General features: G+C 39.8%; 1 protein-coding gene across 2 annotated transcripts in view; it reads right to left on the reverse strand.

The window, feature by feature from the left end:
• Positions 1-708: 708 nt before the first annotated feature.
• Positions 709-17,442, reverse strand: part of LOC101469905 (solute carrier family 12 member 5) — a 42,812-nt gene continuing 26,078 nt past the window's right edge. The window contains exons 7-26 of one of the 2 annotated variants that reach the window (XM_076878215.1): positions 16,158-16,405; positions 15,856-16,067; positions 15,585-15,752; positions 14,880-14,978; positions 14,705-14,762; positions 14,037-14,211; positions 13,518-13,636; positions 13,321-13,419; positions 12,548-12,667; positions 12,309-12,413; positions 12,068-12,236; positions 11,771-11,966; positions 11,437-11,606; positions 11,170-11,301; positions 10,913-11,020; positions 10,550-10,666; positions 10,148-10,350; positions 8,586-8,600; positions 8,378-8,495; positions 709-2,125 (exon numbers count right to left, since the gene is read on the reverse strand). In XM_076878215.1, coding sequence (XP_076734330.1) covers positions 821-2,125; positions 8,378-8,495; positions 8,586-8,600; positions 10,148-10,350; positions 10,550-10,666; positions 10,913-11,020; positions 11,170-11,301; positions 11,437-11,606; positions 11,771-11,966; positions 12,068-12,236; positions 12,309-12,413; positions 12,548-12,667; positions 13,321-13,419; positions 13,518-13,636; positions 14,037-14,211; positions 14,705-14,762; positions 14,880-14,978; positions 15,585-15,752; positions 15,856-16,067; positions 16,158-16,405 — 3,936 coding nt within the window. In that variant the 3' untranslated portion in view covers positions 709-820. Of the gene's footprint in view, positions 2,126-5,705; positions 6,911-8,361; positions 8,496-8,585; positions 8,601-10,147; positions 10,351-10,549; positions 10,667-10,912; positions 11,021-11,169; positions 11,302-11,436; positions 11,607-11,770; positions 11,967-12,067; positions 12,237-12,308; positions 12,414-12,547; positions 12,668-13,320; positions 13,420-13,517; positions 13,637-14,036; positions 14,212-14,704; positions 14,763-14,879; positions 14,979-15,584; positions 15,753-15,855; positions 16,068-16,157; positions 16,406-17,442 lie in introns of those variants that run through there. The other variant, XM_076878214.1, reaches the window with a different exon arrangement.

Genomic DNA, 17,442 nt, shown 5'->3' on the forward strand with positions numbered 1-17,442 from the left:
ATCACGGCCCTTGGTCAGCTCTTATACAGCCTCTCGCTCCTTTGTTAAAATGTATTCTTTATGGCCTGTCATCACAAACAGAATTAATAAAGTGTTATTTTAATTTGTACCTAATAGTGGCAGCACCATGCAGTGCAGCCAATGAATGTATAAAGTTTTATACGCTCAGACAATACACAGAATAGTGAGTCTCTTTTAAATTTAGCCTGAGATACTGAAATTAAGCAGCTTCACTGAAGTTTTAGTTATTCCAGACAGCTTGATCTTCTTATTTTCTCTCCATATGTGAATGAAAAGTAGATTTATTTTGTCAAGGCTTAAACACACATGATCACAGTAATGAGAACTCTTCTGTTATTGAAAAAAGCACAATATTTATGTTTCAAAAAGGCAAGAAGAAATGTTGGCCCCCAGGTGAGTTTCTGTTAATAAATATAGACACTGCTGCTCTAAGCTGTTTATCTTGTTCCCCCGTAGACCATTAATTAGTAATATTACAAAGGTTACAAAGGTTTGTAGAAAAAACAACAATGTCTAATTTGCTCTTTAACACACAGTTTCTCAAATGTTTACATACATGGAAACGAATAACATAATGACCATCAATATAAGGCTGTGCTGGACCGTATCATCACTGTGATCACTAGTGAAATATCATTTACAATGAAATTAATATAAAAAAAGAATAAAAAATTACTATAACACATATTTCCATCATTGCAATAATTTTCTTTACTCTCAAACAATAACATAGCCTCATTTATATATATTTCCTGTATCATGCCAGTTAAATGCACTGACAGTCCTTGGCTGCTGAGCATCACACAGTAGAGTCTTCTACACTATTTGTGTTGCTGTGTTTAAGTCTGACTGGTGAATCATAGTCAGGAGGAACTTCAAAAAATGGCTTGTCATCAAAACAGAAATCGTCAGATGGAGATGCAAAATATGGCAGCCTCAAGAGAAAGCCTGTGAGTATGCCTCCCAGCGCTGACAGTCCTATGGTGGAGAATATAGCTGCAACCTGGAAGAGAGCCTGTTTTTGGGCAGTCCTCCCCAAACCTGCCTTTAAACCGGGAATCACCATCCGTAGCTCTTGTAGCTTGGGGTCCCCTTCCACTGGTGCTCTGTGGGCAAAGATCTCATAGAAACTAGGGCCGTAAACCTCCTCACTAGCTGTCAGTATGGCACATATCCCTGCAGTGCAGGATATAAGTCCGGTTAGTCCATGCAAGTTGTGAATGCCACACTGATCTTGGATCCTCAAACGTCGCGCCAAGATGGGGCTCAAATACTTGTAGCCCAACATGCATGCAATACACCCTATTACACCCAGAGCGTATGCAGCTACAGGTGATATCATCATATCCACAGATGCCCCGACTGTCACACCTCCAGCCAGGGTCACGTTCTGAATATCAGCCATGGTAAGCTTGCCATTTTTATTCAGCATAGCAGAGAGTGCAAAGGCTGTAAGTGTAGAGGCACTTAGTCCAATGAAAGTGTGGAGGATAGCCCTGTGCTGATCGTCTCCTTTCAGGACTAAAGCTGAGTTAAAGGAGGGCCAGAACACCCAGAGGAACAAGGTCCCCATTAGACACAGGATGTCAGAATGGTAACTTGTGTTCTCCTTTGCGTGGCCTTCATTTAGACTAGGCCTGTACAGCACAAAAGTGACACCCAAACCAAAATAGCAGGCAAAGAGATGGATGAGAATGGAGCCTCCTGCATCATTGATCTTCAGATACTTAAGCACAACCCATTCTGTGACGGCAAACACAGGAACCTCCAGCAGAGCCATTACCAGTATCTGCAAAGGACTGGTCTTCCCCAGCACTGCCCCATACGATATCAGCACCACAGCACAGGCAAACTCTGCATTTATGAGATTGATCACTCCGAGGTGGATCTTACTATCATGGCTAAACTGGAAGTAGCCCTGCACCAGAATGGCCCACTGGATGGCAAAAGTAGCTGTGAGGAAGTTGAAAACCATCCCCCCAAAACCATAGAATCGGAAAAATGCCAGCAGGCACCCGAAACCCACGAATATCATGAAGTGTATGTCTATAAAGAAAGGGTAGTTCCTGTACACTGCATTGTGCATAGGGTTGGTCTGATTAGTCTGAAATTTGGCATCAGCCTCTTCATCATATGTAACAAATGCTGAATACAAGGCAACAATAATCACCTCTGCGATGAACACAAACACAGGTAACCGCACTTGAAGACTAGTCGATTGTTTCTTCATGCTGACAGCTCTTTAGAGCGAGTGACAGTCATTTGTTTTGCACCCTGGTTTAACTCTGTTTAGATAAGGAAGGTCAAAGGCACTGGTAAACCCACTGAAACACATCAATATTCTCCTCCCCGGGAAATGCCACTATGTGGACTTTGCTCATGTTATTAAGACATGCAAAGTCAGCATTCTCTTTTCTTCTGTGTGTTGAAAACCCTCTGTTTTCCCACAGCTTTCATGTACCCTGTAACAGATGAAAAAAAAAATCTATTTGAAAGTCCCATTTCTGAAAAAAAGTGAGTCTCGGTGTTACGGGTGTAACACACAGAATGTTTAACTTCTAGTCACACTCTGTAAATTAAATATTCTTTTAAGTAATTAAATTTTCATGCCCTCCAGGATTAAAGGATAATTCTGCTTGCATGATCCAGCTGATGGACAACAGCTGGTGCACGGCCAAAATGTTCCAGATGTGACTCATGTTCTGCAATTTTTTGTTCCAGGAGTCTGAGTGCATCCACATAAATTTATAGATATACATTAAATCTTGCCTTTGATATGTGCCCTCCTCATTATTAATTAAAAAGACCGAAAATAAACATTTTCAAACAATGAAAACTAAACTGAAAATGAACCGAAACTGAACTGAATTAAAAACAAAAAAGTCAAAATGCAATTGGATTAAAAACTATGTAGAAAATCCCAAATTATAAGAACTCTGGCCAAAAGGAGATGCACTAGAAAAGATGACAAATATTTCAACTGTTTTATTAAAATTACTTTAATCTTGTGCCAACATTTGATTTTGTTTTTACATACAAAATTTTTTCTTTAAACCACGATATGATTGTGCACATGGTAGATAAAACGAAGTGTCTTAAACCTATAAATCTATAAAACCTGTACTGAGACACATGACAGTTGTTATCCCTACAACTAAAATCACAGATGTGTATTACAAATGTCCCGTCATGTCGCTGTGTCACACTTCAACATGCTCTACACACAAACACAGGTGTCAAACACACACACAGCTACACACTCTCTCTATCCATGAAACTTCTAAAAATGTAACTCTAAATTCCTGCATACTGTAGTCACCCACAATGCCCTGCAACCGTAATATGTCTCAAAAATAATTTCCGTTTTTGTTGTTTTTGCTAGTTATTATATAGTTTTGCACTCACGCTTTTCAGTTTTGGAAACATTGAGGGCTGTACTACAGAGCCCCTGAAGCTGAAACCTTTCTTTTTTTAAATCTTGTGTACACTAGACTAAGATGCACACAGCCACCATATAATGGAGAGAAACTAATCAAGTTTAAGTTTCACCTCAAAATATCTTCAATGAATATACTGCTGCTTTTGCACAGAGAGAGGACAGAGAGAATCAAGTTAAGTTTCAAAGATTCTCAGAAATGTAATTATTAAATGCTAAGTTATTTAGGGAGTTAAACATTATAGGTGTCAGGAAAGTTAAGCATTAATCATCCCTTGAAATTTGGATAGTTAGATATTTACTCCAAAATATCTGATGTTCAGTCTTAGTCAGCAGGAATAGAGTGCAATTTTATCCATGGTGGAAATGGAAATATGCACCCTTAGATTTTTAGCACTGCATCTTGACACAGTCAACAACAACAACAACCAATAATCAAATCACAAGCTGATTTTCATCTTAAAGGCTGATAAAAGGGCGGACTGTCTGGATCCTGTTCACTTCCAAGTTTTCGTTGAGCCAAAAAGCACTGCTATAACACAGTGAAAACAACCACTAGCTAAATCAAAGATAAATGAAAAAGTTATCATGGAGAAAATGCAGCTATTGAAGTTTAGGCTTAACCTCAGACTGGCTACAATGTATTGCTGCTCTTACACACAGAGAGGATTGTCATCAGCAAGAATCACTGGCTGTGCAGCATGCAGTCCTCAGCAAGAATTTCCTATTATGGTATTCCTCAGGGAAACTAAACTGAATTAGATGAGTGGTCTTCATTATGTGCTGGCTCTGGGCATGTTAAGTTGTAACTGATCAGTTGCACTAAAGTAAAACTAGGACATCACCCATTTGGTTGCTTGATGCCCAGTGATTGCATTGAATTTTTACTTTCAGCGACTGATTGCAAATAGTTGCAGTGACCAAGTGGCTGCGTATAGGTTGAACTTGCAAAACCCTCAACTTCTGGGTGGTCACTGTCACTTTTGATTACAAGATTGCACAGGCCTGTCTCTAACCAATCACTTTCAAACTTTAATTGACTTTATTAGTGTCATACTGCATCAATATTAACCAAACAGAAAGTAATTACGAGGTTTTATGGATGTGCTACAGAATCAATAACATATTTACAATAAATCAGAGGAGAACTAAAACAACTTTTTGAAACCCTTAGGCTAATTTTCTTTATGTCTTTGTGTATAAATTTCTGCACAAAACCATTAGGTCAAGAGGAAAAACTCAACTAATATCAAATTCTCTGTGTACTGTATAGCCTACATACATACTTGGAGAAAAGAACTATCATTGCTGAAAACACTGTTTCAATACTGACATTATAAACTATGCACATTCTGGGGAAATGGCCCTATCTTACTAAAGTTTTACAAAATTGTTTGAGTTTAACAAGTCAAAAGCTCTACCAAAAACTTCATGTCTATGCCATTAAATAATTAAAATGACTAAAGCATACTCAAAGAGATTTAAATATATTTTATATACATGGCCACACACAAAATGCCCATCTTCTGATAGTCAGGATATTTAATGCCTAAGTCATACTAAAAGTTTAACATGTACCTTCTCCAATTCTTCAATATATCTTCTATTTGTCACTCTAGATTTTCTGCCTTTTTAATATAACAGCTATTTCCTTCACATTTTCATTTGGCCTGCATAAGCACAATAGCAAATTTAATTGATAAACATATGTTTAACATTTTGGGAGCTGCTCTTATTTTTTGTCTCTTGCTGAGATCTATACAAGAAGATCAATGCTGTTCTCCTGTCTGTCAGGTAATTATTAAAGCCAACAGAGAGTTAGTCTGCTGGCTTGGGTTAGGGTTAATACTGGTAAATACTAGCAAACAGCCTTCTGTGAATGTAACAATTCTTTGTGGCATAAATGTAGCATGGCACCGGGAACGTTCCTCAAAGATTTTGAATGTTCTGCTCCAGCAAATCCCAAATGTGTTCTGAGATTTGGTGATGGTGAGGAGATTCTGAATGCAGTGAGCTCACTGTCATATTCAAGAATCCAGTTTAAGATGATCTAAACTTCCCGTTGGAAGCAGCCATCAGAGGATGGGTACCCTGTGATCATAATGGGATGGACATGGTCAGCAACAATACTCAGGTAGGCTGTGGGGTTCAATGATATTAAGGGCCCTAAATGTATAACAGCACCACCAGCTGCCTGAACCATTAAGACAAGGCAGGATGAAACCATTCCTTCTTGTTGTTTATCAGAATCAGAATCAGAATCAGAATACTTTATTGATCCCTGGGGGAAATAATTTTTTGTTACAGTGCTCCATTTTAAACCAACATTAAGACAAGACAGACAATACACTAACTAAGAATAGTACAATATATACATATATATACATACATACATACATAAGTCACTCATAAATAAATAGTTGGAAAAGAAATATGCCAAATTTTGACTCTACCACTTGAACGTTGAAACAGAAATTGAGATTCATCAGAACATGATTTTTTTTCCAGTATTGTCCAATTTTTGTGACCCTGTATAAATTGTTGCCTCAGTGTCCTATTCTTAGCTGCCAGGAGTGGTCTGCTACTGCCTTCAAGGTTTGATGTGGTGTGCATTTAGAGATGCTCTTTTTAAATATATGTCTTCTCTAAAATCTTTACATTTTCTTTAAAAATCTTTTTTCCCTCAAACACACAATGAAAAAAAAACTGAAATAAAAATGTATAAAATGTTGATTTATTTAATAATCTATTTTAGTGCTTCTAATGTCACAAAACAAAGGATAACACAGATAACACACTATTTTAGGAGTCCATACCTGTCACAAATCAGTTTGATCCCACTGTTTTTTTTAAATATTTATAACCACACTAGGAACAAAAACAGAAAAAAAACAGAAAAAACACAACTTGTCATGTGAATAAATATATAAATAACATCAATACTACATGACAGAAAATAAATAGAAGTGGTAAAGCAATGACATAAAGCCAAATGGAAAGCACTTAGACTACAAAGCTGATTTTAATATTTGGCAAACTTCTACTTTATCAGGAAAACTTACAGTTGTCTCTTGTGTTTGTAATTAAAATCTCTAAAACTGTTGAACTGTTCTTGACCTGATGAGTCGAGAACAATGACCTGGGTGATAACAACTATATACTAAAGTTAATCACTGGAGTGCACGATTCTGTGTACTATGTACTCTACAGGTTACCTGGAACCTCATTCAGCTGAGTCTACATAGTATTTCACCTGAAAACTCTGAGTACAACGTGTGGTGGCAGGTGACAGAATGGATGTGTGAGAAGGGAGGAGAGGGCAGAGTCCATGTATGTGCTGTTGTGAGCTCACGAAGGCAGTTCAAGAGTAGATGGTGATGACTTCGCGTCCACCTCCACGCACCAGGAGGACCCGATTGAGACCTTCAGTGAGCACCTCAAGAAACTCCATGTCTGGGAAACAATCGCAGTCAAGGAGTTTTTTTCTTTCCATATTCTTCTGGTCATTCGCTAACTTTATGTGACGCAAAGGTCCATTTTCATCTTAGTGAAGTGAAAGGACTACCGTACCTATTTAAGGAACGTGCAGCAGCTTACATCATGCTCAGACTACATGGACTCAGACTACAATTTTCACCAATGCTGTGCAAAAACAAAATTCTTCAAGTTAACTTGATGTTTTACCCCACTTACCCTTTTACTACCCTTTTACTTCATGCTAACAGAAAAATGCTTTCTTTCCATTTTATAATTATGACAGCCTGTACAATAACTACCAGAACTTTTTCTGTAATTTTTACAGTAATATATTTATTTCTACTAGTTTGAGTCCAAAGATTCATGCTTTCGTTCGTTCTTTCGTTCATTTATTACAACATAATTTGTTTATCATGCAGATGCCTTGTCAAAGGGTCACATAGATGGGAGAAAGATGATGATTCGATGATGCGAGCAGCATGACTCCTATTTCAAGTGAGAAATAATTAAAATAAGCAGTATGTCCTCATTCCCAGGGTACCATATACTGAATTTTTGTTGCTTGAGTGTCAGAGATGCCTAAGTGTCCTTTGATACTGGGACCTCAACAGACACACAGTATAGACCCTTTATCAGTACCAATCAGCATCACTGACTGGACAGACTGAGCTCCTAAGCGTCAATTCTTATAGTGCAGGGCAAAATCTTTCCTTTAATCCAAACCACGATCTTTAAAAAAATCTTGACAAGTAGTTTTAATACCAAACATTAACCAAACGCTGACTGAAAGCAAACCTAAACAAAGAGCAAAACACTAAGACAAAAGCTGTGGTCTCCTGAGGGGTGCACTATGAAATGAGATTAATGGATTAGCGAGGTAATCCTAGAGCTTTCAGTGTAACAAATATGGTTCTCTTTGTACGCAGATCACAGGAAACAGAGGGCTGAAATAGGCAGAAAAGACTTTATTCAGAATACTGGAAGGGGACCTAGTTTTCCTGGGATAAACTGCCATGCAGCAAATCCCTTACTTCCAGAGTTGTAGCTTACCCGTTACTTCTTTTCCATAATGGACTTCAGACATTGTCATTTTGCCCTTACCTAGGATCATTGAAAGCTGGTATGTCCTGCTCTGAGCTTTGGCCTTCCTGATCTATAGTCTGCACCTCCTCCACCTTATCTCCTGACAGCACCAAATATTACTCTCCTTCTACAGTTCTAAGTAACGATGTTTGTGCCTCTTTCAACCCTCTGCTTAAAGAAAAGTCAACGAGTGAGCCTGAAGCAGAAAGCCCGGCCCATTATAATTTCCTTTTACTATAAAGCACTTTCTTTGAAACTGCAAGATGAATAATTTATCCTTAAGTAAAATGATGATGTGAACTGAACTAAGACATATGACGAACAGTATGTGAGATGTAGGATACAGTTTTCTTCGCCCACACGGTTCTTTGGTGGTCCCGGCATGTTGAGCAGGACAAGTTTTGCCTCCTTGGACTTCTTCGTGATGACCTCATTGAGCCTCATTGCTGTATGCATACGCCTCACGTCCGTCTGGTTCCTGAGGCAGGAAACATTGGGTCACAGCAGGTTTCATTTTTAAATCGATCGCTCAGCTCAACTCACGGTGTCTAAAAATGAAAATACTTACAAGTTCTCCCATTCCCTGGAGCATGTGTAGAAGGAAACAATATATGGTCACACAGAAGGCTACATTTATTGGTGGTTAAATCTTTTATATTGACTGAGCATCTTTAGAAGTGAACAGAAGACTGTAGTAGTTTTTAATGTCCTAATATGGATATACACTGTGATTTTGAGCATGTAACACCTATAAACACCTGTTGCAACTTTTAATATCAAGGTGACTGGATGGGATATCACATCATTTATAAATACAGACAGATTGTCAGTCTGAGTCTGTGAGATGAGCAGATGAGTGCCACTCATCTACAATATGTCCCTTTGCAATAAGGGACTCGACACAACTAGTTGCATTATGGTTATACTCTTATATGGTAAATAAATGGTAAATGGCCTGTATTTATATAGCGCTTTTACTAGTCCCTAAGGACCCCAAAGCGCTTTACATATCCAGTCATCCACCCATTCACACACTGGTGATGGCAAGCTACATTGTAGCCACAGCCACCCTGGGGCGCATAAATGCAAAGTTTCTGCGTGCATGTCACTGCAGATTATAGCCACTATTTGTGGATACATTTATGTAGGCTTCCAACACAACATGCTTTCTGGACTCTGATGTAAGTAATGTGAATTTCTGTGTATGTAGCCAACATCACAGTTCATTGTTGTATTACCATAAAACATATTGCATGTATTTCCAAATTTGAACCCTGTCAACTGCAAACTGATAGCAGGCTGACTCATTCTTATTGCCGTTTTATCAGTGAGGCCCTGAAGTTACGAGTGATTGCCACATCTGGTGCTCTTCTTCAAAGCAACTGTTTCAAAGGCAACAAGATAGCAATTTCATTGTACCCTCTCACAGTAAGATTACCCCTATTTTCCCTAGTGTGACTGAGCATTGCTGAAGGAATATGCCTCACAATATAAAGCACCTTAGGCTAACGGTGATGTTGTCAACTGACACTGTATAAATTAAATTTAACTGAACTACAAATACACAAAACATGACAGTAATTTGGTGTGCAATTATGAATTAGATGAAATGAAAGAAATGCTCTCACACCACGATTGACGATCATGTGACAGAAGACGAATAAACTGCAGAACTAATTCTTTTTCATGTCACTGTTAAGTTCAAAGTTTTGTTTGCCACAGTGTTGCTTTAAGTCCTGTGACATTGGTCGATACGCACAAATATTTACAAATGACTGTGTGGGTCATTTGGATTAGCTACAACATTACAGTCACTGGTAACGTGACTCATACTGGCGTTAACTCTTCCAAACTCGATCCTATTAAACATTCAGAGGATGTGCCAGAACAAGCCTGTTGCACAGAAACACCACACCACAACCAACAAGACCCAGAGGGCCCAACATCCTGCTGCCAGACATCCCAGAGGCCACACATCCATGCCCTGATGGATCACAGCTGTTTTTCTCAGCATGTTTGCACAAGTTTAGACGGTCACTTTTAAAACTCTGGCTGATCTTACTATCCTGGGTGCGATGCCCGTTTCCTGTGCAGGATTGCTGAGCTAAATTAAGCTGACAGATCACTCACGGCTTCATGTTGAAGAAGTCTTTGCCCGCTTCCGAGGTCGCTGTTAGGAGGCTCTTCTCCTTTTCCGCACCCTTGTTGTCGGGCCAGACGACAGCACCACCTGCAGGTGCAGCAGGGGACGTGGGGCTTGTGGGGCTGGTTGGTGTGGAGACATTCCTGCTGTGGCTCAGTTGTACCTGTTTTGGGTTGGAGACGGCCCCAGGCTGACAGACAAACACCATCACATGAGCGGGTGATACAGAGAAAAGAGACGCTTGTCAGAAAAGGTGGATTTTTGATCAGTGAACTGTAAGGAATAATTGAGCAGCAACTAGAAAAACTAAAACCTGGCATAAAATGCAACAGGTGTTTGAAGGAAGTGAGGACAGAAGTACTGTACATTACACACTGGATCAGCTTTACCTCCTCTTCTAGTTTTTCTGCTGCACCAGCTCCCTCCTCAGCGCTTCGCTGTGACCGCAAGGCAGATGGATTTTTACGCCGTATGGACCCACGGGATGAATCTGTAATGCTCTGGATCTGTGAGAAAAACAAACAAACAAAAAACATCATCTGATTCCTATATTCCCACTGGAGTTCATTTTTTTCTATCTGCAAATCAGTCTAAACATGTACAGACACAGATACCTCATCATGAAGCAGTTCCTTTCCCCAGAGCGGATATTTAATGCCCATAGTGATAATGAAACAGTGCTTTGGCTGTCAACGTAGCTAAAATTAAATTTGTTTTTCCGGTTACAGATAGTATGAAGGTTCCTGGCTTACCTCTCTCTCCATTTCATTCTTGGTCAGATGCATTTGTTTGAGGATCTGTGATCGCTGCTCCATTATCAGTGTCTTCTCATAGGTATAGGCTGAGATGTCACCGTCATGCTGTAAAGGAAAAACACACGTCACATGAAATCCATGTGTTACTTTGGAATAACGGCAAAAAAAGGGATCCTTCGAGAAACTGTTCTTTTAGGCCGCTCCTGGCAGGATTTGTTTGTGAGCACAGAATATGTGCCAGACAAATCTCTCACCATCTCAACCACTTCCACTACGGCGTCAATGCGCAGGTGATAGAGGAAGGTGATGAGGTCTTTCTTCATCTGGATGCTGTTGTCATCCATCTGAGCTACAGTGAAAATACGCATCTTGCACTTCCTCCACACCTATAGCAAGAAAAAAAACGATAACGACGTAACCAATGTGCCTCGAAGACAGTGTTTTTTTTTCCAAACACACTACTATCACACTTAACTTGTGCTCATTTAAGTGAAAAGAATCCACAGTTTCTTGTTCCTCACCTTATGCTGGCGCAAGAGGAAAGGCAGAAGCATTAGCATGCCTCCATCGTGGACAACCCACCACACGTCAATGTGGCCTTCAGTGAAACGCTCTCCATTGGATGGATAGCTGGAAATATTCTTAGGAACCAACAAGGCTATACTGGCTATAGTTGTCTCTCTAACCACCTCTACAGAGGAACAGGAGAAAAGTAACCCGATGGGGGGCAGAGCAAAGGATTACCTATCTTTTTTACCAAACTTTTTCAATGCCCCTGATTTGGTATTTGGTATAATATTTGATGCTGATGTTTATTAACAACTAAGAGAGCTTCTATTTCACTTGATAACTTACCAATGAAGTTCCTAAATTCCTGGTGGCACTCAGGCTGTTTCCAGTTACGGGGCCAGCTGACCATCACCGTGTTGTGCTTCAGACCTCCAAGTCCTCCAACCTGAATCAAGTGGGATGTTCCATCTCTGAGGTTGGAGGAGATGACGACCTGAGTGAAGCCCTTTACTTTCTCTGTCTCCATCAACTTACGCAACGACTGCAGGGACACAGATAGAGGGCAGGCGCAGCTGTTAGAGAAAGTGGCGATTCTTCTGTGCATGTGTCAGAAGTTTAAGTGTGTGTTAAAGAGTAACAGACCTGATCTGCCTTATGAGCTTCAGTGTAATTGTCAAGGAAGGTTCCTTGAACACAGGTGCCAACAATAGTCAGACCCTTCCCAGCTTTTAGCTGATTGGTCAGAGATAGAAGACGAGGCTGCTCGATGTTTTGCTCAGCGTCCATGCTCACTAGGACCAGGATCTGAGGCCTAATAACAAACAAAATCAGTCAGTGATAATCACAGGCAAAAGCCAACCAGCTCTATTAAAGATGAGCTGACCTCCAGTTCTTTGTGTGTGGTGGTCCCTCCTCCAGCCTCATCAGAGCAAAGCGAGCAGCGCTGAGCGAGATCCCACGTATCCCATCACCCCACTCCTTCTCAGCTCTGTCTCAAAGCACATTAAATTATTAGCTCTGGTCATACCTACAGCATCCAGATACATAAAAAATAGACTACTCTGTGACTTTTATCAAAGAATCCTTTCTCAAATGATCATTGAACAAATTATTATTTCTTACCCACAGAACTCAATGTATTTGTAGATGCAGGTGGCGATGCCCATAGCCACAATTGCATAATACCAGGAACACATGAACATGAGTGATAAGCACAAGCTCATACCCAGGAAAGACAGAGCCCTGCAGGGGACAGGACGTCATGTTTAGTCAAACCCAGAGTTCTGCCAGCTTCACACAACTGGCTGATTAATGGAAACAAGAAATTTTTAAGCTCATCGTGGAAGACAAACACACAAACTTCAGGTCTTTTTATGGAGATTCTCACAGGGGTGGTTTCTTTACATCAAATCCAGAATCTGTCTTTAAGCAGAGCTTAAATCCTCGCACCATATGTGATGAATATCTATGATATCTTTGGGATAGTTAAAGAATTTTATGCATGTTTGAATCACATCTACTGCAAGTATAAACACATTATGTGATACACATCTCTGCCAGTGTTTTCAGTGTTAAAATGATCAACAGGCAATATCAATATGCAAAGAAAAGCAGCAATGTGTCAGCAACAGCACCGAGGAAAAAGACTGCAAACTTAAATATGACTGCAAATGATCCAGTATTTAAAATACATTTTAAAAAAGGATGTGCAAAGCTTTAAATAATAATATATTTTGATATAAATACATAAATTTATATTTGCTACACACAATGAACACCAACATGCATTTTGGTGTGGAAACTCAAAGTACATGTCAAAGTAAATGTAAATTTCAGATTATAAAACACATGCAAGAGTTTTTAGAAAGCTTTCATACTCTGACCCACAAACTCACCAGTGGTAGAACTTAAATCTGGGTCTCCAGTTTGGGGTCCTCAGCAACGTCTGCAGGGCGCAGGCGAGATTGACGAACATGTAGCACATCAAGAAGAACCTAAAGAAACAGATGAAGGGAAAGAGAGAAAACAGTAAGAACAGAAACCACAAAAAAGAATCTTTGCTTTAGTTGTTGTGTTTATCGGTGAGCAATACATGGAGAGGATTGGTGCGACTGAATCCAGAGAGGCTATGATGATGCCAATCTCACAGATGCTAGCTGTCAGTAGAAGTGCCCACGTGGGTTCCCCGTTGGCTTTACCGTGCCCAAAGATCTGCAACAACACAAGTGACATACAAATAAATAATGTCATATTTACCAATTATTAATAATTGTGTCTTCAGTTTTAGTTTGAGTTTAGTTTCTTTTAGATTAAGTCTTAGTTTTAGTTGTTATAAATTATTGTTGTATGGAGGATATGTTTCGGTTTCAATAAATATGTCTAGTTGTCAGTTTTCACAAGTTCACAAAATAGTGTCAGTTAGTTTTAATTTTTTTTATTTTAGTTAACTAAAATGTTTTTCACATCTAGTTTCAGTTTTTTGTTTAGTTTTAGTCAACTATAACAGCCTAGAGTGGGGACAAGAATATCTTCAAGTCCCCACAACATTTCTGGCTCAGTTGGAAGCTCTGAGAGGTCTGTATTTAAGACAGAGATAGATTTCTGTACTCACTCTAAGGAAGGGGATGATGCCATCCCTTGAGATGGCCTGGAGGAGACGGGGAGCTCCTGTCAGACTCTGAAGTCCCGCTCCGCAGGTGGAGAAGAAGGAGCCAAATACAATAACCCACGGGGACGGCCATGCCAGCGTACCTATTACAAGGTTGCCACTGACCCCTTCGCCAAACCTGCAGGAACATGAAGACAGAGCTCCTGCGTTAACACAGTGAATGCAAATGTTCGACCAACCTGTGCTCAGTCAGGTACAAACAGTGAACAGCTGAGTTCTGCTAACAGATGACTGAGAGCATCGTTTTAGACTCAGCTGTGATTCAGTGTTTCTGATTTTTACTGAAAATAACTCCTCAGATAAACACAACTGCAAGCAGTCTGAAGCTGTGCTAAATGTTTAATTTTGTAAAGTGTAATGTACTCACTTATTGCTGCACATAGTGAAATGCACTATTATTAAACTGAAGCTACACATTTGTTAAAATTGTTAGCAACCTGTGCAGGTCTGTATTCCCTACATTCTTCCTTTCTGACTTTTTATTGGGCCTGTCAAACATTTTGCTGTCACACATGTGCCCAGTTTACAATAATATTAAGGCACAAACCTCAAACTACAAACATTTTCGGAGTATAACGGTCCAAAATTTAATTTAATAGAAGTAGAATTACTTGTCTCTTAGGACGACTCCTTCTATACAAGCACCAAACAGCACCACACAGGACATGTCTGGGTAAAAAAAGCTGATAAGGACCACACGACCGAAAAGGTAGAAAAGGTAACAATAACTTGTGAAAAGTTATATTAATGTTTATTTTTAACCGGCCTTGGTTCACTGAAGGATACACACAGTTGACGTGGTGCTAATGGCTGCGATGGTGCCAATAGGGATTGACTTCTGAGCGTCACGCAGATCTCCGGAGCGGTTGGAGCCAGCCATGATACCTTTGAGCAGAAGGTTAAATAATCGGGAGAGTTGTGACTTGATAATATTATAATAATCAGACTCAGGTTTTCAGAGGATATAAAGGGTAATTACTAACTTCCACCTTTATGGAATACTAAGCACTTTACTGACTTCAGTCATGTTAAAGGTGCTGTTTTCTTTGGCCACTGGAGGGCAGCAAAAACAAACTGTGAACTCGAGACTGACAGGTCACCAAAAAACAACAACAAACTGGCACGGAGAACTTGTAAGCAAATATTTTCCCATTTATACATCCGGCGAGCATAAAAAAAAACCCCATTAACATTTATTTGCAACCACCATCTCTCACACCTGAAAACAAAGTAAACTGTCTAAGTAGAAACTGCTGTCTGCTAAGCAGGAAAGTGGTTAAAGTGGTTAGACAAAGCCAAAACAATTTCTAACATTTCCGAGCAGCCATTAAGAGATCTGCAGGGTCTGGTGCATATTACATGCAGTTATTTGACCCGAGTTAGAGGAGTTTTCCAGACACCTATGATAAAAAAAAACACACAAACAAACAAAACAACAAACAAAAAAACAAAGCATAATGGACCTCTTTAGTGTGCCTTCCTGGGACTAACCTGTGACAGATGGGAAATAAATTCCCACCAGCAGAGTGAAGAAGCTGGTGATATCTGCAAGAACGTAGCGGTTTGAGCTCGTTGTGGGACTGTCTGGATCCACGTCGGATACAAGTCCACGCTTTTCCAGAATCATCCCTTTCTCCAGATAGTTACCAAACAGGTTCTCTGAGAGAAAGAGAGACCAAGTTTAGGAATTTAATCTTTAATACATACTGAACTGTGGCTGGCCAAGAACCCAACAGAAGGTGGTTTACACTGAAAAATGTACCTGCCAGGATGCCACTAGTGACCCCTGGAATACCTTGTATCTCTGTAACATTGTTATTGTTGAAGTATTCGTCACAAGTGGCATTGAGGTACTCCGAATCACAAAAGCTCCTCCACAGTTTGGTGGTGACAGTCTCGTTGTCTATCTCAATGACCTTTGCGCAGACATCATATCCTTTAGAAAGAAGAGTTCGATTTCCCAGCAGACAGACGCTGCAAAGACAACCAGCCCAGGGCATACCTGTCACGTAGGATAATTCGACATCATTATGGATTTGTACCAGTGAATAAAGAGTCACTTACGGAAACACAGGGGGGTCAATGGCAGTCTTGATGACTCCAGCATAGACAGACAGAATAGAAAGTATGACACAGGCCAGGAAGACCAGTGCCAACTTATTGACATATTTGACCCCCACAAACACCACCAGTGCCATCAAGCTCAGCACAATAGTGCCGTACACTCGCATGTTGTTGAGCAATGCTGCTTCTGCCTCGGGGCCCTCCAGGCCCTCAATCTTAAAGATGGCTGCCTGGGGAACAATATAAATCTGAAAGAGACAAATTAGTGGAGGAAGACAGGGTTAGAGTGGGTGAGAAGAATAAGACAAAGTTTGCAGAAGTATTGTAGAGAATCTACATATAAATATGTTTATGCAAATTATTTTTTTGTTAATAAAAAAACAACGTCATGCGATATATAAAAACACATTTTATTATTTATCCTTTTAGTTCTAAAAAAGCAAAACATTATCATTATAATGTTATAAATACTTGATTACGTACACCTGGTGACTGTGTATTAACACGAATATGTTATCAGCCAATCACATGACAGTAGCTCAGTGCATTGAGACATGTAGGTATGGCCAAGATGGGCTGCTGAAGCTCAAACTAAGCATCGGAATGGGGACATATGGTGATTTAAGTGACTTTTGAACTGCTTCACAACAGGTGTCTCTTCTCCTCCTGTCGGCTAAGAACAGGAAACTGAAAACTTGGACAATACTGGAAAAACACTACTTGGTCTGATGAGTCTTGATTTATTCTGCAACATTGAGATCTTAGGGTCAGAATTGGGCAACATGAAAGCAACATGCAAACATCAATCCAACCTGCCCTGTATTAAAGTTCAGGCTGCTGCTGCCGCTGCTGGCGGTGCTGTAATAGTGCAAGTATTTTTTGACACACTTTAGTAAATGAATGGACCGTGTCACATCATAAATGATGATAGTGTTTCCATTTTCTGATTGCTGTGTCCAGCAGGATCTCAGAAGACTTAAATCTCAAACTGTTTGGACTCTTTGCGATGTGGTGGAACGGATTTGGATCCTGGATGTGCAGCTAAGAAATCAGCAGCAACTGTGCGATGCTGTGATATCAATATGGACCAAAATCTCAAAGAAATGTTCACAGCATCTTGTTAAATCCTTGCCATGAGGCTAGTCGGTGTTTATAGGTTTATGTTTTTTTTCCTGAGAAACCACATCATCTGTCAGTTTGGCAAAACGTCAGTCAGCTACTATGCAGAAACAGGAAAATGTCACCAAATCTCCTCAATTGCATTATTTTTTCAATAATGCAATTT

The sequence above is a fragment of the Maylandia zebra genome, linkage group LG20, assembly GCF_041146795.1.
Source record: "Maylandia zebra isolate NMK-2024a linkage group LG20, Mzebra_GT3a, whole genome shotgun sequence".
In the NCBI taxonomy this organism is placed as follows: domain Eukaryota; kingdom Metazoa; phylum Chordata; class Actinopteri; order Cichliformes; family Cichlidae; genus Maylandia; species Maylandia zebra.